The 21,958-nt window shown below is 37.3% G+C and overlaps 1 protein-coding gene across 1 annotated transcript; it reads right to left on the reverse strand.

Moving 5' to 3' along the window:
• Positions 1-865: 865 nt before the first annotated feature.
• On the reverse strand, positions 866-21,635 carry SLC40A1 (solute carrier family 40 member 1). Its single transcript, XM_090281612.1, has 8 exons — positions 21,277-21,635; positions 20,744-20,811; positions 15,907-16,066; positions 13,574-13,689; positions 12,442-12,568; positions 5,877-6,122; positions 4,457-5,119; positions 866-2,477 (listed from the first exon to the last, which is right to left on the reverse strand). Exons 1-8 carry the CDS (start codon positions 21,317-21,319, stop codon positions 2,164-2,166), a joined length of 1,737 nt encoding a protein of 578 aa, XP_090137738.1. The 5' UTR covers positions 21,320-21,635; the 3' UTR covers positions 866-2,163.
• Between the last annotated feature and the right edge of the window lie 323 nt (positions 21,636-21,958).

Below are 21,958 nucleotides of genomic sequence, written 5' to 3' on the forward strand. Positions count from 1 at the left end.
AGGCAGCTGTAAAAATTCCTATTAACTATGCATTCATGTTCCTCCCCCCTACCCAGGCCCTCTCTCGCTAAACCCACAGTCTGGCAAAATGCCCATATTAATTGTTGAGACCTTTCTTCACTAATACAGTTCATTTTACAAGGTCACAGACCCTCAGTTACAGCTGCAAATGCTCGGGGCAGATCTCAACCCCAGCTCAGCTCCTGTGGGAGAGGGCGAATGACTTGTTCAACACAGCAGCCAAGCCTGACAGAGGCATCTACAGTCTGTTCAAAAGTCAGGAGCAAATCAGTAGCTAAAGGGTGATTCCAAAAGTTCTCAAGCTCCCAGTTTTAGGGGAAAGAAAAGGAGCCTCTCATCAACTATGTCTGAATCATAGCTGCATCCCAGGACCAATAAATGTAGGACATAGATCAGTAAAACACGTGTTGAATATAGAATGTAGCTCCACTCTCTCTGGACTATCAGCAGGAATCGACTTTAACTGTGAGTAGGTAGGTTCAGCTTCTAGTAGTAGACTACTAACTACCTCGTCAACCAGTCCACAAAGTGCTTCCACATGATTTGACTCAACTAGGAAAGTTGTAAGGTAGGAGAGGTTGATTTTATACTCTGATCTCCCATTTACAGAAGACAAAATAGAACTCGGGGAGCTTAATATGATTCTTCAAAGTCAAAGAAAGAGTACCGGGTCTCATGTTTACTACAGTTTTATCCAAGCCACCATAAACTAGAGGTAACACTAAACATGGTGAGTCATTATGAAACTGTAACCCTTTATAGAGAAAAAAACATTATCCAAAACAGATTATCTGTAACGAAAGCAATTTTAAATCATTAAAGAACAAAACTCAGGAAACAGAAATCAAGATTTTAAAAATATATTTATATAGAAATGTTTCACAAAGATTTTACAACGTAGCAAATCACTGTCATACCATAGAAAGAAGAAGAAAAAGATTAAACAACAAAGGATAAGAAAGTGCTCAGAGCAACATATTGCAGTCTCCATGAAAGTGCATGAACAGTTAAGGCGAAGTACCATGTCGGTACTGGCATGTTGCAAAAGGACTTGTTTAAAACAGTTTTTAAAAGTATATACAAAAGTCTTTTTTCCCTCCATTCTTTTCAGAGATTTTTAAAAGGAATACATTTATGAACAGTCTTGCTCTACAACTAGGTAAAAATAACTCCTGGATACAAAAGAGTAAAAGTAAAAATGCTCCACCCCAGCGTGTTGCTAATAAATCAAGTGATTGACAAAACAGAACCTTCCCGAGTGTGGGCTTGCTTTCTACATTTAACCTGCCAAGCAGAAAGCTGACTCCCTCATCTTCCAAGACAGAGATCATTAATGAGAGTGTCAGGAGTTAAGTTCAGATCTTTGCCCTTCTGTGCAACTTTCAGCTTCTAGTTTCTGTGGCCAAACTATTGGCATATTTGAAGTTATGCATTCACTGTGTTATAAACCTACCTTTCAGCTTTGCTTCTACCTGCAGCTTACCCGATAGCCATTTTACAAAGTGCTGCATATGCTAATACAATATTTTGCCTTTACTGATAATAAAAACACCAAGGTGCTCTCTATAGTTAAACCCCAACCCTACTAGAGAATTCTAGCGAAATATTTTGTTTTTCCACATATAAGTAAATCCCTTAAGATCGATAGGATCAATAAGGATAACACTGGTTATCAAACCTTAATCTTCATGCTTGGGGCAGAATTTGTTTTTATAACATAATAGAATAAAATATCAAAGAAAAGAATATTAGGCTTGAACAAGAGTGAGTTTTAGGGAAAACTAACATAACTGAATTCTAGTACAGATAATGAATATCTGCCAAAGGATAATTTAATTCACATGACTAACCACTCTTTTATATAAAATTTTATCTACTCATGAGAAATAGGGAAAATTAGTGTTGCCATTTTAGTCTCCATATTTAAACTTTTTTCTTTTCCTATTTTTACCATCCTTAAACATACGGGAAATTAACCAGTTCATTCAACTGACATAAGTTTCTTAAATAGCTTTTAGCCCTCAAGATACAGTTGTGGTAAAACCAGAGAGACACCCAGCCATTTATTGGAATTCTGAAGTACAAAATAAGCGTATGTGCTCTATATAATCTAGTAACAGGGATAAAAACAGTTACACTGTCTTACACAACGGATGTATTAGCTTGATTTTCATTCGTAACTTTGTTTTCTTCAGGACCACAGGCAAAAAGCTTGCTGCCCAGACTTTTCTGGGCAAATCGGAAATACATGACATGGCCCATTGCCACAAAGGAGACCGAAATCAACACAAGCAAGCCAAAAGCTTCAGGGTTCGGAGCCAGGATAACCATGATGAAATGCAGAAGATCAAGAAGATAGTTCATGGAGTTCTGTACACCATTTATAATGCCCCTTTCAGATTCAATTACATTTTCTTGCAGCAACTGTGTCACAGTTAAATCAAAGGACCAAAGACCTATAATAAAACATATTTTTTCAGATATTCACTCTTTAAAATTTTAGCCATATAGTATAGTTCATATTTATAGGTTAAAATCTGTTGACATGTGAAAAATACACATTTTAGTCTTATTACTTTAAAGTCACTATACATATATATTAGCCTTGCCTTAGAGAATTGTTTTTCATTAATAAATACTGAGTGGCTCTAAGAAATGCTATTTACAGCCACCAGACAAAAATAAGTCTAATCTACAAATTTCTTAATTCTCTTTTTCTGTGATAATTCATACTATGAAAGCAAAACTCTGAAATTAGAGACATAATTCTAAGTACAGTTATGTGCCAAATAATGATGTTATGGTCAATGACAAACAGCCTATACATTGGTGGTCCCATAAATTATAAGAGAGCTGAAAAATTCCTATTGCCTAGTAACATCATAGCCATGGTAACATGGTAGTACAATGTATTACATGCTTGCAGTGATGCTGGTGTAAACAAACCTATTATACTGACAGATGTATAAAGTATAGCACATTCAATTATGTACAGCACATATTCTACCTGATAATGATAATAAATGACTATGTTACCGGTTTATGCATTTACTATGCTATACTTTTTATCCTTATTTTATTTTATTTTATCCTTATTTTAAAGTGTAGTCCTTCTACTTATAAAATAAGTTTGCTGGGAAACAGAGTGTCATGCTATGCTGGCAGCAGCCTCATGCATCTCCTGTTACCACATCTTTTGATTAAATTGTTTTCTTTTGTGCTGGATTTCATCTTATGTCGTTTTGCACAGTAACATGCTGTACAAGACCTGTAACCTAGGAACATAACGACTATGCCGTCTGGGTTTGTGTAAGTGCACTCTATCATGTTCACACAATGAAATCGCCTAACGACACACTTCTCAGAAGGTATCCGCCTCATTAAGCAGCACATGATTGGACTAGTATTTTTCAATTTTAAAATAAACAGACCTATATTTTGTTATGGTTAAAGTGTAAGGAAACGTTAAACCATTATTACATTTACTGCTTAGGTTCTAAAGCCCCTACAATAAAGCTGTCTTACTTGAATATTAATGTCTTTGATAAATTAATAACTGCTTTGTATTACAAGATAAAAACATGGTTTCATTTCAAGAATGAATTCAGGAGGAGATAATTCATCAGTACTCTATTAATGATTACTTAAATTTTGCTTTGTAAGAAGTCTTTACATTATGTTTCCTTCGAGAGCTATAAAATCCATTTGTTTGGCCAAGTATATAATAAATACACAGCTAGAGAGGATCTTTGAGAGACATTTTTTTCTAACTACCTGTCTTTAAAAAAAATATTAAACCAAAAAAAACTACCTTTTTTGCCTTGTACCATAGAAATATTCTCTGAATTATAGTCCTATTGGTAGAGTTATAGCAATAAAAAGACTCTAAATTACTAAATGGCAATATAATTATCATAGCTAATATCTTTTTAGAAATTAGTTAAATAACATTAAAAAGATTAATACTTAGCCCTGTTTGGTGTGGCTCAATGGACTGAGCACCAGCTCGTGAACCAAAATGTCACTGGTTCAATTCCCAGTCAGGGCACGTACCTGGGTTGCAGGCTAGGTCCCCAGTTGGGGGCATGTGAGAGGCAACCATACACTGATGTTTCTCTCCCTCTTTCTCCCTCCCTTCCCCTCTAAAAATAAATAAATAATATCTTTTAAAAATATATTAATACTTAAGATATCAATTTAGAAAATTTTTCAAGCCCTAATAATGTTTTATAAAAGTATATGTACATATATACATATGCCCAAATACAGGTTTTTAAACTATAAAATAAAAATTTCATAATAAAGACTGCATTATACATAAGGATAAATAGTGGATTTTGCTTAAATTAACATTCAGGGAAGATTATTGAATTCTCTGAACCCATACTGCAAAAAAACACTTTAGTTTATTAATATACAAAAGGTGATGTCTTACCGATTCTAGCAGCAATGACGCCTGCAAATAGCAGACTGACAGAGATTATGGACTCAGAACTCATCTCTGGGGCAACATCAGTAGAAACAGACCCGTTTGGTGTATGCATTTCAGTTGTAAAGATGATTTCAGGTCTTGCTGTAGGTATATTTGAGGGTATATTTGAGGGTAGTGGCTCTACTTGAATGAACCTAGAACGGATATCTTTAAAGGGAGAAACAGACAAGTCCAAAGGACTTCCCGGCATGAACACAGAGATCACACACAAGATCAAACAGGAAAGCTGTGCAAATCCTGAGATCAGGCCAGTCCGAACCAGGCCACACTTTCGACGTAGCCAAGTAAAAGCCACAGTTCCCATTATTCCAGTTATGGCTGATGCTCCCATCAAAATACTGAGGATGGACCCACTCAGCCCCTGAGTGTAGGCGTACCCTGTGGTGATGCAATCAAAGCCCAGGACAGTCATATAGAGGAAAGCAAGACCCATGCCTGCCAGAAACACTGGCTGATTGTAATAGGAGACCCATCCATCTCGGAAGGTGCGGAAGGGCTCAGCCATCTGGGAGGCACAACTTGGCTCTTGCTCGTGTTCAAGCTCACGGATGTTAGGGTCTTTGTCACCCATTAGTTGAGTTCCCTCCAGGGATTTTGGCTCAGTTTCTGTTAACAAAATATATCATTATTTAGGGGAGAGGGCATGGGGAAAAAGCCAATTATTTTATTCAGTATTTTTCTTCTCCTCTTTCCCTCTCCTATGGGTACCCTTGGCTACAACAATTTAATATGTATTTTTTAAATAATATAAGAATTACAGCCAAGGAACAATCTCCAAGAAGCAATTACATTGAATAAACAAAATACCATTGATCTCAATTGCTCACATGCTCTCTTTGAAAGTATACTCCCACCAAAGTAAAACTCATCATATGAAAATACAACAATTATCTGGAAAAACAAAGTATCTTATTTTCTGTAGTCCTGTCAAGATTCCATTTGTCCAGAAGCCCATCTTCCTGTCCTTAGGAAACACCCATCTTCACATCCTCACTTCTTTTCAGCATCCTACCAATTGCCTACAAGTGGCATGTAATTCTCTTCTTCACAGATTCCTAGGAATTCTGTTTTCTTTCCATTCCTATGGTTCAACTTTGCCCAGTTTTCCCTCAGTTAATTACTCCTCTGCCTTAGTGCTCACATTAAGGAAAAGAATCAGAGTTCCCATTCCAACCCCTTCCTCGGAATCCTTCCTCAGACCCTCAAAAGCCTGGGTTTTGATTCAACTATCAAAGTAATATATTTAGGCTCATGCAGGCCTTCAGTGACAATAAAATCTGATGTAAATTCAAGTTAGTTTGGTCTTCACCAACATTTAAAGTCTGAACATCAGAATAAGAGTTGATCGTTGTGTTGAATTTACCTTTGTGTAAATTCAGCTGTTTTAATTCAGCTTCCTCGACTTTAAGAGTAGCTTTCACAGCTAAAGCAGGGGTTTTCTGGTAAACCTTCCAGAGCAGGAAGTACTCCACACACATGGACACCAAATTCCATCCGGAAATGAAACCACAGCCAATGACTGCGGAGCCAAATGTCATGATCTGGCCAACAGCCATGGGAGCCAAGATGTTGGTTAACTGATCGATCCTTCGGATTGTAGCATTCATATCTACAGAGGCAGGTGAAAGACGCAGATAAGTGTGCAAACCTTCTGGAGAGACCACCCTCTTACATAACACAAATTCAGAGACCAAGTGTGTAGATTCTTTTAACTGTAAATTTCTAAAGGTTTTCTATGAGCAAACCATAACCATTTTCTTAGAAAATTATTTGTTGTTTGGATCAAGTCATATGTAATTTGCTGCAAAAATCATGATCCCCTTGGAATTGTATAAATTAGTTTAATATCAGACTTAAAGTGAATACAATTATGAATCTACTTTTTTTTTTTCAACAAACATTTATTAAATGCCTATTATGAGCTGGCACCATCAAGCACTATAAAGAAAATGAAGAATATCCCTAAGAATATCCCTTTCCATGTCTTCATGGAATTAACATTCCCATGGGGAAAAAGACAATAAATTGGCAAGCATATAAAAACAGTCCATCAGATAGTCATTAAGTATTATGGTGAAAAATAAAGCAGAGTACTCAGGGGAAAAGGGACATTTCAGTTTTAAATATGGCAAGGTCAGGGAGGGACTCAGTGAAAAAAAGATAGTATCACATCAAAGGCATGAAGTGGTAGGAAGCAAATGAGTGAGTCACGTAGATATCAGTGAAAAGAGGATTCCAAAGCAAGGTAAGTACCAAAGTCCTGCGGTGAGAGGAGCCTGCCCAGAGTGTTAGATGAACAGCAAGGAGGCCAGTAGGACTGGGGCAGAGAGCGAGGGCACCCCAGGCCAGTCAGGGAAGGGCTTATGACATTATAGGGTCATAACTTTTACACTGAATGAGTCAGAAGACCACTGGAAGCTTACGAGCAGAGAGATGGCACAGTGTGACATATTTTTCAGGGTTCACTTTGGCTGCTGTGTTGAGAAAAGACCAGAGAGAGAATGAGAGGGGCAGCAGACAAGAACAGAGGTAAGGGGAAAAACAGGAGATGACGGTAGCGTGGGCCGGGATATAACAACGGAAATGGAGAAATAGGTACTGGATATACTTTAAAGGCAAAATTTGGAAGATTGGCGAACAGATTAGATACAGTGTATCACAGAGAGGGACAGGAATGACTCTAAATCCTTTTTCTTGAGCAGCTACTGGAAGGATAAAGTTGCCACTTACTGAGAAAGGGGAAAGACTTCAGAAGAATCAGGATTGGGGCAAAAGAAGAAACATTTGGTTCCAGAGATTTTGATTCTGATTGGTCCACTGACATTCAGGAGGCCGCATCAGGCTGGATTTTAAGGAAGAAGTCTGCACCAGATTTGAGTCATCAACTGGTCAATTTTTAACGTAATGAGAATAGATGAGATCTCCAAGAGAGTGAGTGTAGATCAGGAAGAGAAAAGTAATGAAAACTGAGTCCTGGTCACGCCAATGTTCAGAGGTCAGGAAGATGAGGAGGAACTAGCCAAAGAGACGGAAGACCAGTAGAGTATGGTGTCCTAAAAGCTAAGAGGTAACAGTGTTTCAAAGATAAGGGAGTAATCAACTAGAAAGGGCTGCTATTAAGTCAAGAAAATGAGCACGGAAATGCAGCTCTAGACTGGTCGTACTGGGGACTTCAAAAAGAGCAGTTCTTGTAGAACAGAAAAGACAAATGCTTGATTGAAGTTGGTTTAAGACTAATGTCAACTGCATGGGACACCATTTATATTATATTTTAACTGAGTGGCGCAGCCTGGGTTTACAATGTGATGTTCCCCTGGCATTGTGGACCAAGGCCCTGACCAAGGAAAGGAACTGGAGAGAGTGAGTACAGACATCTCTTTTTATTAAGTTTCACTGAAAAGAACAAAGACATGGGGTAGTAGAGGGGTAAAAACAGGGATTTAGGAAGAGAAAATTTATCGCATGTGTATTTGCTATAATGGGAATGATACAGTAGATGAGAAGGTACAGAATGTAAACGTATGGCACAAGTGGAAGAGTTGTTCTTAGATAGGAGCACAGACAATTCATCAATATCAACAAGAGCACAGGCCATCTATACGGCTCCAAGTTCAAGTGTGGTGTTTGGGGCACTTGCCAGTTTCCTTCTCATTTCTTTCATTTTCCCAATAAAATACAAAGCAAGATCATCGGTGAAAGTGAGGATGGAAGAGGAGGTACTGAATGTATGCACGCAAAGGAGAAAATGAAATAGTCCTTTAGGAAAGAGGGAGAAGACAGAGAAAATAATATGATCATCTGGCAGCATGAAAGAGCCAACTTGAATCCAATGGTTATGAATTTTAAGTAAGAACCGTGAGCAAGGTTGTGTGTTTTTCTCCAGCCACTTTCTGCTGCAGAGAGGTGGGTTTAACCAGGGTCTTATAAAAGGAAAGTAACAAAAGCAGAGAAGGCCAAATGAGCTGACAATTACGTGGTCAGAACAACTGACCTTGGAATTTAAGCTGTGTAGAGCAAGGGAGACAAGAGGGGTCGTAAACAGTGGAAAGGTAATAGAATTAATGACTTGCAGGTAACACCCAGCTTGGAGGATTATTGGGGCTGGGGTATCAGAAGGAGTGAGCTGGAAAAATAGGAGGTGGTAGTTCAAGACATAGATATGCCAGGGATTGAGATTATGGAAGGGCGAGATTTAGTGGTGATGACAAGCTCCAGGGTATAAGCATGGAGATATATAGCTGAGTCAGAGTGGAGAACAAGATGAATAAGGAGAGGGAGTCAAGAAAATGACCTACTGTCTCATTCTCTATCTCATAAAGTAAAAATTAATAAGTCCTATCAATCATGCAGGGCACCTTAAGGAAAAAGCAATACGTGACTAAAAGTCCGTTAACAGAAAATTGCCTTTATTCCTTCTCTGGTTCTTCCTGGTCCTAAATTACCTTTCAATTAGTCCTGTGAGTGTATAATGCTTATATGATAACAGAAGAACTTTGACACATTTCACCTTTTCCTTGAGAGGCAAAGGCAGTTTTCATTGAGCTTACACATGATCATTTTTACAGAGCCTTCGCTAACTCCCATCTGCTCCCCACCAATAAATTTCCAACTCATATGCTAACAGAAAAAATGTAGAATTGATCCAAATAACTCAATAATTTGAACCCAAAAATCAAGTACTAATGAAAATATACACTCGATCTGAAAGCCCCAGAAAAACAAAATTAATTAAGTTACAATGATTTGTTACTCTTTCGCTATCTCAATTTTCAAGTGCTCATGAAGCTTCTTAATGCCACCAATTTCTAGTTTTTATATTATACTTAGGATCTTAATAATGTTCATGTGTATTTTAGTGTCAGAAGACAGCTTTTATTTTTCTGAAGCAGATGAATTAAATATTTTTTAAAAGACCTAATCATTTCAATGGTATCAGGCTGGAGAAGAATCAGTCCTCTGACTGCACAAACATGTTTTTTTACAAATTCTATGCAAACAGACAAATGTGTGCTCGCTTAACACCAATTTAATTGTTTTCAGCAGCTGTGGCAGAGAACATGACATTAAATAACTACTTGCTATTATAAAGGGTATATTACATCTCACAGAATAATAATTTAAAATAGCAGATTTGCTGAGCAAATAGCAGCCAGCAGGTTTGTATACCTCAAATATGAAACCAATTTTTAGTCAATAGAGTTCAAACAAGAAACGTATCTGCCATACACGATCAAGCCAACCAGCAGATGTTTCTTTAGAATGGTGGACAAGATAAACCACAGAAGCTATTAACAAAGAGTGATTAACAAAGCAAATAGAAAAGGAAGTAAAACAACAGATGGAGCAAAAAGTTCTGGAAAAAGAGGTTCGTTTAAATTGGTTCGACAGGCTAAGGGTCCTGCACAAGAGACTGTTTCAATAAAACACTGAATCAAGTGCCTAGACAAATTAGTTAACGGATTAATTAACAGCATTTATGTGAAAAACAATTACCTTTTCTGGAACTATCTAAACTTAGATGGTAACAGCTATATGTTAGCCTGATGCCACTGAAATTCTAAGAATTTTTAACCTTTCACAGAGATTTTCTCCTGTCTTTTACCTGCAGTGATACAAGTCCCAACTTTAAAACCTACTCTGAAATCAAGAAATAATGAGATATGGGAATGGGAGCAATTAGCATCCAGCTCACCTCCTTCTTCATGTGCACATCTGTTCCCCTTCACCCCCTCACACATACACAACATGCTCACACAGAGCACCACAGTGCACACAAGTTCAGTCATCCCAGCCCTGCTTGAGCACCTAAGTTTTTGCTGGCAACCTCAAAAATCATCCCTGTTCATGTAAATTATTCCTGCCTGGAGTAGGTGCCTCTATGTACAGAGGCACAATCTCAGAGCTACCTTCCCTTCTCTCTTCTATGTTTCCTTTACTCTGCTTCTTTTTTGTTGTTCTTTTAACTCTGCCTCCAAGCAGAAATGGCCCAGAAAACCCATAGTTAGACCCTTGCTGACCCTCAGAACTAAAGAAGATTTTGTATCCTATTTTGAATCATGGTTTCTAATTAACACAAGTACTGGGGTTAAAACTTGAGGAAAGACAGCATGCAGGTTTTCCCTTCACCAGGCTACTGACTGCTGGCTGAAGGAACACCACTTACTAAAAGCTAACTCACAGTGGACAAGAGTTCAACAGGCAGCTTCTTCCTTCCTTCCTTAAACTTGAGCTCAGAAGGTTAGAAAACAGACTAGTTGGCCTAGATTCCTCCACTCTGCAGTAATTCCTAATATAAAGAAAGGTAGCTGAAAAATGGCCAGTCACATCTTTGTTGTTATTCTGGGACATCACTGTATAGTCAGAAAGATCCCACAGAAGTTATTTATCATGTATTTTATTTTATTTGTTTTACTTATATACTTAGAAAAAATAAAGGTGCTGAGTAATTCAGTTTTATGTGGGGCTTTTTTCTTTTTCTTTTTTTTTACATAGTTAAGAAATTCAGATAAGGAAAGGAAAATCATTTTCAAAGCCAACTTTTTTCCCAAAATATGTTCAGATATATATGTGATCTATTTCAAAATATATCCTTTTATGCCCTTTGAATACTAAAATATGAACATGTATTTCATAACTAAACTAGTATGTTAAAAAGAGAAAGTAAACAAACGAAAAACACAAAAAGGACAAAATCTTATAGTACAATATGACAAAAAGAGATATGGGATTATTTCCTGTTAGTAAATGATCACAGGACGAAAGATCAATGAGAATTGCCACTTTAGCTCCAGAGAGAATTTCATGCAGTACAGACTCACATGTGCTAAATTCATCCTCTGCATACACCATTGTCTAAAACTACGGTGGTGTTCCTACCTATGTATCAATCTGCTGCCACAAAATGATGATTCAAGCAAATTCTTTTTCTTCTAGACCATCCACAGATTTTGTTCCTCCTCTTGCTGTCTCCCTTTTTTTTTTTTTTAACCACATGGTCCAGTCAAAGTAATCTGCTAACCTCAGCACCTAATCTTGCCTTCTGTGTCCTAGAAGAAGCTAGTTAAGTCACCAGAAATGTTTTTCTTGTCTGTCAGGACGGTTGGGCAATGTGTTTACGATCCCCATTATCTCAATGACCAACAAAGTTGATTCAACTGATCTGATCCGTAGATAAGTGTAGCCTTCCTTCTTTATGTTCTGTAATTATCAATCCAATTGGTGTCTCTATGCTGTAAGAGGGGCAGTTAAGGAATATTGTATGAAGTAGGATATTCTGAGCCCAAGTAATACTGATGTAATAGGACATAATGCTTTGTAAGCATTCTTCAGTCTTTCTTTGGCCTCTCGTATATGTTTTCCGATGAACGACTAAGGCTGTAAGCCTCTTAAAAACTATATTCTCTCCTCTATTTCTTTAGTATTTGTAACAGCAATTATATTACATCATACATAATGTAATAAGAAGTTATAGATTACGTCTCTAAAGTAGAAGGAAATAACTTAAAGAATCTCTCCTAGAATTAAGTTGTATCCATTTGGTTTGGAGAAAAATAATATCCATGGTATGACTGTTAAGTACTGGTAACAATATCTATAGTATGACCAATAAAATCTTATGTGAAAATTTTAATGTTTTAAGTATTAAACATTTAGAAACAGTTAACATAATTTTTAAATAGCTCAAAAGATATTTTCTTCCATTTGTCAGGTTTGCATAGAATAAAGAAGAAGTTCACTATCCTATAAATTAATTTCATAGCATTGAGTTAAATCTTTGCACTGAGACTGATAATGTAGTAAGAAAAAGACTGTGCTTTCAATTTATTGTCCTTAAAAATACCCAGAAAAAAAGGTTTATAGTCTCATTTATTACTGATTAAAGTGAATCCTAATATAACCCATTTAGTAGAAAGAGAAAATTTAATTACCTGCTAATCTGCTTCTGTCTTCTCCTGCAACAACAACAATCCAGTCCCTTTGGATTGTAATTGCAGTGGCAGTACTGGCCAAATTTGCAATGTTTGCAATCGTGATGATCAGGATATAGCAGGAAGTCTAAGGAATTACAGGAAAATGTTGAGTAAAAATGTCAGTTTTGCCACACTGGGCCTACACTTCAGTGTGTAACACACTTTAAAATGGTGTTTGATAGCATAATAATCAAACTGAATTTCATTTATAACCAATCATTTTACTTTGTACATGAGAAATAATAAATCCCAATGGTCAAGTTAAAAAACATAGTATCTTCCTAATCCATAGTACATATAAAAATTATAATAGTCCTATGTATATTTACGTGACCATTATTATAAAGTGTGAATATAGAAGTAGTTTTTAATGTTTCCCCCACAGATATGTCTTTTGGAAAAAACACTGAAAGGAAAGTGAGAAGACCTGTATTTAAGTGACGGTTCTGACACCTTCTAGTTGTCTAACAATGGGCAATCAGCTAACATTATTTTATCTTATTTTTTTCATCAACAAAATGAAGGAAATAGACTAGAAGATTTCTACTGCTATACCTGGCTTTGAACTTCTACAATATCAATCCAAATATCCATAAAAAGATTTAATAGTGACATCAAATCCATTACTTTCTACCATACTCCATCTCCCTCTTTTCCATAAAGCTATCATAAAGTCACAGTTGTGAGAAACTATCTAGTCCATGTTCCCCCAACCCCACAAAATACCAATTTTTATTGGAAGAACATAATCATGACTAATATATATAAAACATTTCTTATGTAGTGAACAAATTATAGTTTAATACTAATGAGCTGAAAACTAACAACTGAATTATATAATAAACTCTTAGAAATGCTATTTAAAACAAATAGGAAAAAGTTCTATAGGACAAAATTTAAATTCAAAGAACACTTAATGAGTACCTGGTATGGGCCAGTAAAAATTTCAGGGATATTAGCATAGACACAGAGATCAATATTAAATGGTCCCATTTGAAAAAAAGATACTCCCTAGCCTTAAAAGGTTTTCACCTTTTACCACTATCAGAAGTTCAATTTTATGCCATCAAGAATCACACTGAGAACTTACAAGAACCCATCCATGATACATGATCAGAAGCTCATCTTTATGTAAGAAAACCATCATCAGGATAATTCCACACAGGATGACCGAAACATTCTGTATCACCAGCGAGGTCTGGGCCACTGTACAGAGGGAGAAATCAAGTATTCACTACACACTACATCAAAATGTCTCAATGAGGCTGTTTTTATCCATATATCACTGTTCTACTACCTTAATCCATATGCAAATTACTAAAGAAAATAAAAATAAAACATTCCTGAAGTAAATCCTGCCTCAAATACTCCCAAGACAACCCACCAGATCATACACCACCACTAAAACTTGTAGACAGAATGATGAAGTACCCATCATTTTTTTCTTTGTTAGTTGAAGCCATTCTTAATGAACACATTTTCATTTACTCTATCCTCATGAAAGTTCGCTATCATAAACAAAACTATATTACATAGACAAGATCCACCTCTCAGCTCTTTGTCGCTTAAGCTAAAATCAGAACATGTAGGGAGTGGTGAAGGAAGTTAAGGAAGAGGTCATGCAATCCATAACCTCCTACACAGCAGGCTGAATCTGATAAGACAGCATGGATAAATAGAAAAAAACATGTGAAAATTTGTCAAGAATACAGCAGCTGTGTGTATTTTTGGCATACTAATATTGTTTGTCATTGCTATGATATTCTAATCTATGCCCTTCCTCACAGAAAATGCCAAATTTCTTAGAGTGAGGTGTCCATGCAGATAAAATGCTGGAGTAAGGACAGGTAAGTATACAGGTAAAGACACCTTGTAGTCATTTTTTGTTTTTTGTTTTTTGCCATTTACTAAGGTAGAGACTCTAGAAGAGGATATCTACTGTCTCTTATGCCCATGTCTATAAGGTGAGAATGCCAGTACATACCTGCCTTCCTTTACAGAGTCATTATGATGCGCAAATAAAATACTAATTAGAGCACTTTGAAAAGCATAGAGTTGTATATGTAAGCTATAATGATAAATCTTGTCTTTACAGACAGTAAAACTCATTCTGGCTCGAAGGTCATATCAAAGCCTCAAGAAAAAAAAACCTGCTTTTTGAAATTAGTTTGAAGTAAAATCCCAAAGTATATCTCATTCATTGATGCATTCACTCATTGCACAAGGATTAAATATCAACTGAATGAGGTTCTTAGTTTTCAGGACCCCACAGACCAGAGGAAGGACAGACATGTGAATAGATAATTAGCAGAGGTATTAACTAAGCCTGATGGGAGCACAGAGGAAGAAATGGTTACCTCAGCATAGAGCCATCAGAGAAGATTTTCATAGAGGGTGATGTAAGTGTTGATTACATGGGCTCCAAGTGTGAGACTGCTAGCCCCCACACTTTCCTCCAACTCATCATTCTTTCTAACCTACAACTTCAGTGCTGAATAATCATAAGGTTAAAGATTTCTATGTATAATATCCCTATGTTTCTATGTATAATGATGTAAATAACTAGGAATTTTCTTCTATGATACAAAACTTTTTTTCTGTATGCATCTTGGTCTATTAATTCTCAAAGCAGGAAAATGTCCATCTTGACCATTTTACTAATAGCATCAAGTCCTGTGTTGGATAATCCAAGGACTCTCTATCCAGGAGCAGTCATCTTACACTGAAAGAAACAAAAGATATCTCAATCTTTCCCCAACTTCTAAGACAAACACAGCCCAGTCTTGCATTATCAACTGAGTAATTCAGGAAAAATTTGCCCTATTAGCCGTGATAATTGAAGTGCTCGATCACTTTCTTTCTTTCCTACATATAACTGAAGATTTCAGTATTAATGATCTAGAATAAATGTTATATGTTATTATTTTTTCTTTTCCCTCAAAAATGTATATTTCAGCTTTCTGATATCCAGACTCAGATATTCTCTCTTAAATCTACAGTTTTCAATTCCCTTACACACACCCCTATGTGAAATGCAGTAACCCAGAGGACACATGTTAAAACTGTCCCAGGAACCTCACACTAAAAAGACTCCAGTGTAAATCATGGTTAGAAAGGATGCCAGAGTAAAGTAAGCTTTCAATGCTTAACATGGTTCTCAGAAAGGTGTTACAGTGTTAATCATTAACATCTGGAATTTATTAATAGCCAAGATACAAAAAAAAAAAAAAATCTATTAGCTCAATATCCTGTCACCCCAACTTTGTGCAAGAGCCTCAGAACCCTCCATGTGAAAGTGCTGCCATCCACCTCCCCATCACTCCAGTGGGGCCTGCAGGCCTGCAGTGGGTTAGCCCCAGTGTTTTCTCTCTGCCTCAGGCACTGGTCCTACAAATACAAAGGCACAGCTATAACAATACTCACCTTTAAGTCTGGCGTTCTTATCCACCCAGTCACCAATGATGGCTCCCAGGACCAGAACAGACCCTGCCACCACCAGCCCATAGACTGCGGTCAGGAGGAGACTGTTTCCATAGAGCTCCACCAGAAATACAGATACTGCAAAGTGCCACATCCGATCTCCCTGGATAAGAGAAAATGTTTTGCTGAAATAGTTTTAATTTCCAGTCAGTTTTACTCAGGAAGTTACTTCCTTATGAAAAAGGCACTTTCTGGCTACATCATAAGATTTTCAAGGTCAGTTCTTCTATGGATTGAATACTGGTCAGGTGTCAAAACTGTTCATCTGGACATAATAGAAAATATTCTTGCCCTAGTGGCTAAATAAATCTGAAAAAAGCATGATATTAATGATATACACATAGTCCTTTTCATTCTAGAAAAGGGGAAAAAAAGCAGTTTCCAGACACAAGAAAGTGTTTTAAGACAACACTATTCTCTGTGTATCAGGTTCCCACTTGAGCCTGGAACTTATCTATCCTGAAGAAGTTCGCTCCTGAATCAGAATGAAACTACAGTATAGTTCATAAACATTAGTGTGCCTTGAATGTCAAAAAAAAAAAAAGCCAGTTTCCTAATTCATAAAATAACGAACTATATGATCTATAAAGCTTCTTTTACCTCTAATATTCTAAAACCTACTCTCTATTCTACACATAAATTTCAAAGTCATAAAACAGCAGGGCAATCAGAAATATGAAATTAATATGGGAAGATTCTAGTGCTGCATAAATGAAGATATCAGAAATAAATGTATAAGCAAGTAGTCATTTTTACATTTTAATACAGATGAGTTTTGAAATGAGGGGAGAATCTACTTATTTTTCATTCCAAAGTATATAGGGAATTCAGGAATTCACTAATGCAAAATGTGGAATGACAAACTTTTAAATGAGTTAAGTAAATTAATGTGTAAGATATCTATAATGGACCTCATTATGAGATTTTAGGCTCCCTTCCTAATAAGTTAAGATAAAACAGGATAATAATGTTCTATCATAACCTATCCCTGGAACTCACTACAGGAAACTAAATTTCCAGGCTAGATTCCTTATGGATTTGACCCCACGTGGAAGTACTTACATTCCTAGTTCCTTCCAAAGTCTATTAACATCTTTCTGATAAATTTAATGCATCAGGAGCAAAGTATTATCCTGGTTTGTCAAATGACTTCAAATATTTAATAAAGCTAAGACTACAGTCTTATGCGTTTAAAACTTAAATTCATGCACAGGCACAGTAGCAATGATTTACAATAGATTTCATGTACACCGGTATTTTTCAAGTGGGGAGAGCAGTGATTTTACCCTCCAGGGATCATCTGGCAATGTCTAGAACTGTTTTTGGTTGTCACAACTGGGGAAAGGGGGTACTACTGGCATCTACAATGCACAGAACAGTCCCCTACAACAAAGAATTACTCAGCCAAAGAAGTCAATAGTGCCAAGGTAAAGAAACCCTGGTGTAGAAGATTATGAACATAATTTAGAACCACTTTTCAAAATTAACATAAAACAAACACTGGAAGCACCATGTTTGAAAAACTAGTTCTCACTTTGATGGTCTGGATTGTGAGCTCTAGAACCCTCTGCACTCTCAACCCTCAGCACGGTGCATGGCCTGGAATAGATGCACAACAAATAGCTGTGGAATCAACGAAGGAGTGGATATGTGGTAAATCCCAGTAATGAGTGAGTAAATATAGAACAGGTGGCAAAAACATAAACTGATGTTTCAATTATACTATTCTAGTACATTAGATTTGTTTTGCAAATATTCAAGAAGTTTGAGAATTAATCTGCACCATGATTAATATTTCTGAGGTATTTTTCAAAGTTTGCTTTGATAATAAATTTTTTCTCCACTTGAGTGGAACTGAGTTTCAAATACAATTGTACTAAACAATTAAAAATGTATTATACACCACAAGTTGTTTGAAAACAATTTAGAAACCAAGTTTATATATTAAGATAAAGATGTTAATAAGAATAGCATATTAAACTGTTTTCTTAATCTTTCTTAGGAGAAGCAAATTTAGATTTGATTAGAATAAAATGGGATGGGGAGAAAGGAGGTCCCTCAGTACTCACAGGCTTCAGAACTCTTGTCAAACCCTGTACTTGTCCATTTTGATGAGAAAAAATTATGTTTCAGCAGTCAGATTGCTCAGAACTCATTGCACTTGCTAGATAGGACTTCAAAGAGTCATATAACCACCCCTCAAGAGAAAATGCTTCATTGTTTGGTAATCGTTGTCTTTGGCACTCATTAGGAGTTACAGAACAAATTAATGATGAGTACCAAGGTACCACTGTACTTAATTCTAATCTCCATTCTTCTGAATAGATCCTAGTGAAAAGACTAAAACCCATAAATGCACCAAATGATAGGTTGCTGCTATGAGTGAATTTCCTCTTTCTTAACCTAAAGAGTAAGAAAATTATTCTACTACTGTTGCTTCATTTCTTTTTTATTGAAAGCCTACTCTGAAGGCATTTGAAATTCAGCAATCCACAAAACCAAGGTCCATGCTTGCATGCAACTTGCATCCCAGTGAGCAAAGACCAAAAATAAATCTAGAATAGGTCAAGTAGTGTAAAATACTATAAGAAGAAATAAAGTAAGATGGGGTTGGAAGGTGGTATTTTGCATGAAGTAGTGACAGAGACCTCTATGAGCAGGGACCTGAAGGAAGTGAGGGATGGAGTCATGCAGACATTTGTGATATAAACAGAGACAGTTCATAGGACAATAACATAAGATATTAGCAGCCAGCCATCCTTCTCACTGCCTTGCATCATTAGTTATCTCTTTGTTATTAGTCGTATTTTTAAAGCCCTTACTAAATTATATTAAAAGTGTCTTGACAGAATCAAATTATTACAGTACTTTGTATTCTGATAGTATAAAGTATCAATCCACTGGCTGATATATATGAAATCAGAAATAAAAAGCATTCAACCCTGCACAAGTCTAACCTCATATAACATCCTATTCTAACATCTATATATTCAGTGTATAGGAAACCATGGTTTGGCAGATTTGGCAGGGGAATAAATAGACTGATGCATAAGCTAAACAGATATTTTCTTGTAAGAATATCAGGTAGAATGTCAAACAGGATGCAAAACTCAAGAGGCAGAATTATTTAGAGGACACTCCACGTTTGCACCTCTTTGCATTGAAAAGAGTAAAAACCCTCTAAACCTTATATAATTGTAGTTTGTTTGTTTGTTTTTTTAACACAACTTTCCCATAAGAATTCCCTTTGCTCAGCTTACTTGTAAGATTGGGGTAAGCGCTGTCATGTTACTGTGGGACTTTTAATTAACATGACAAAAAAAATCCTCCTGGAACAACCACAACTCCATTCTTTTGGCAAATCTGACCTTCCAACCTATTAACAGATGGTCACATAAACACTAAACTTATCAGTATTTGGAAGTGAGACACATTGCCTTAATATTTAGGTCCAGACCACAGGATAAGAATTTCAGATCCTATCTTTATCACTTGTTATTGTTTTTTTTTTTCAATACTTAATACTTACTAAATTAAATTGGAAAAACTACTGATTTAGATTAATTGAGGGTAGTTTCACTAGATTTCTACTTAAAATCATTAGCTATCGGAATGAAACAAAACTCACACCAATTCCACTTTGTTTACATGTATTTGCAGTCATCCCTGTCTAAGTCTCTGGGAAGATAGGAAGGAGCCTGTCTTCCTAAAAAGGCCATCTTTGAATTGCTATTTCTTAAGGAGCTGATAACCCAGCTTAATAATTTCCCAAGGGCATGGGTAGAGATTTCCTCATACAATAGTGTACATTCATGTCTTAAGGATGATTCAATAGAAGTTTCCAATTTAAAAAGAAAGCAATATTCACAAAATTTACTCTCAAAATTCTTTCTCTTTACTTATGGTTATTTTTAATTAAATATCATATAGGAGGCATGAATAGAATACACTCAGACTTACTGCTTTTAAACAATATAATTGTTTAATTTTAAAGAGTCTAATCACAATTAATTAAATACACACCCAACATCCTTTTGGGATTATTCTGTCTTGTTTTTTTTGGGGGGGTGGGGTGGGGCGTGATTGATGCAAGAAACCAGACTCACAGAAACTCTGGGACTCTTCCAAGACCACATAGGAAGTCAGAGGAAGAATTAGGAATCAGTTGATAATTTTCATTGGATGATGGTTTCAAGATAGCATGAAAAGCCCCACACACATCTACCTATAGATAACAGTTTTAAAGACCAAAATTTTCATAACACAGATATTTGTTTTGAGAGTCAGTTTTATTTAAATTAATCTTAGCATACTATTCTTAGCCTAAATCAGTCACTCCAGTATTCTGTATTTTCACAGTGCAGTATGCTAAAACTTATAAATTTAACAAAAGAAGAAAATAAAAATCTTAGAATGTGAAAGAATAGAAGGTATAGTAGACATCCATCCACTCTTAGCAGCAGATATTACCATTTACTAAACCTAGTAATGCAAAATACAATTTACAAACAATGCAAATATTACTGTCCTAGATAATGCTGCCTTTGGATAATTTGTCAATCTATAGAACATGTAACCTGATAATTAAATAACATTACCTAACACCTATGGGACAATACCCTTGTTGAAAAACACATTTTCATTAAAGCATGTGTTTGAATAATGTATTTCTTTAGCTGCATGACAAAACTGGAAGATGGCTTAAACCAACTAGCCCAAGTAAAAGGAAACAAGAAATTGTGAAAGTATGTTGTAAGAAATACTGTGTACAACGACTTACCCAAGTAGATAAAGAATGTCCAACGTAGAGAAGGAATTTTGCCGAGGTCAGGTAGTTTTTTAAGGATCCTGCAAAAACACACGGGCAGAAGATCAAAAGCATATTTTCGTCACTGGAGTGAAAAGGGGCTGGAAAGTGTATACATTTAACATGACTGTTAAACGTAACTATTAAAAAACTATTTTGTGGGGCATACCATCTACATTTTATCAAGTCAACGCTCACTTAAATTTAGCATGACCTATTGGCTAATAACTCCTAACTTCAAATACAGTGAAGAAAGCTCTGTGTCAACATTCTTTAAACCCACTTTTTTAAAACAAGGCAATCCAAACTGCTCAGTCGCTCCGTCCTTGCCTGCATGCAAGCCCCTCTTCCCACACCGTGAAATTCATTTCTTCCTCAACCTTCACCACAATAAGAGTCAAACTAGCTACGTAGCATTCACAGCCACATTCCTCCGAGACCTGCCTGAGGACGCCGGTCGCCACCGCCCAGCCTGTGTTTCCACCACCTGCGTTCGGTCAACTCACCGCAGCATCCTCCCTGGCGGTTTGGCTCCCTCGCCCTGGTCATGACACCAGACGCCCCCCGCTTGCTCTTCTGCTGCTGCTGTTGCTACTGAGGTGCTTGTTAGCAGGAGTGCAAGGAATTGAAGAGAGCACCACTAAAACCACAACAGCCTTGGGCAAAAGGACCCCAACGACGACTACTGCAAATAACAAAAGAGAAACGGCCCGAGGATCTCCTTTTGGTCTTCTTCCCAAACTTAGCTAACACTGTAGCTGAAGTTGGAAAGGGAAAGCCTTATGGAAGCGGGTGTGAGGCTCTCAACAGGCCCCGAGAGTCCTGGGTGCCCCTGTGCGCCACCGCCGCCGCCGCCACCGCCGCCGCGGGCCGGCCCAGCACTTATACGGGCCCGGGGCGGAGCTCCCTCCCTCCCTCCGTGGGCTCCGCGCGCCCCTCCCCTTCGGCGCCTCCCGGGCGTCCCTGCGGCGCGCGGCCAGGGGCCCGCCGACCCCAGTGTGGCGCCGCCTCCGCGCCCTTCTTGGGAGTCGCTGCCCTCCTGCGTTTCCAGCGTCCCACTGGCCACAGACAACATGCGGACTCCACTGCCCCCGTTTTCCCGCGCTCCGGGAAGCCACGAGAGGGGGCATCGGGGAGGCTGAGGGGCTGGGAAGCAGAGGCCGGTGCTTGGGCCTGGCGAGGGCGCCG

This window comes from Furipterus horrens, unplaced genomic scaffold (genome assembly GCF_987537825.1).
Source record: "Furipterus horrens unplaced genomic scaffold, mFurHor1.1.pri manual_scaffold_1, whole genome shotgun sequence".
Taxonomy (NCBI): domain Eukaryota; kingdom Metazoa; phylum Chordata; class Mammalia; order Chiroptera; family Furipteridae; genus Furipterus; species Furipterus horrens.

What these genes read in the sequence shown, in the direction of transcription:
- SLC40A1 (XM_090281612.1), bottom strand. Translation starts at nt 21,319, where the DNA reads ATGACCAGGGCGAGGGAGCCAAACCGCCAGGGAGGATGCTGCG. An exon ending in TAAGAACGCCAGACTTAAAG is followed by an intron (nt 13,690 to 15,906) that starts GTGAGTATTGTT and finishes CCCTCTGTACAG; the next exon opens with TGGCCCAGACCTCGCTGGTG. An exon ending in ACAGCTGAATTTACACAAAG is followed by an intron (nt 5,120 to 5,876) that starts GTAAATTCAACA and finishes TTTTGTTAACAG; the next exon opens with AAACTGAGCCAAAATCCCTG.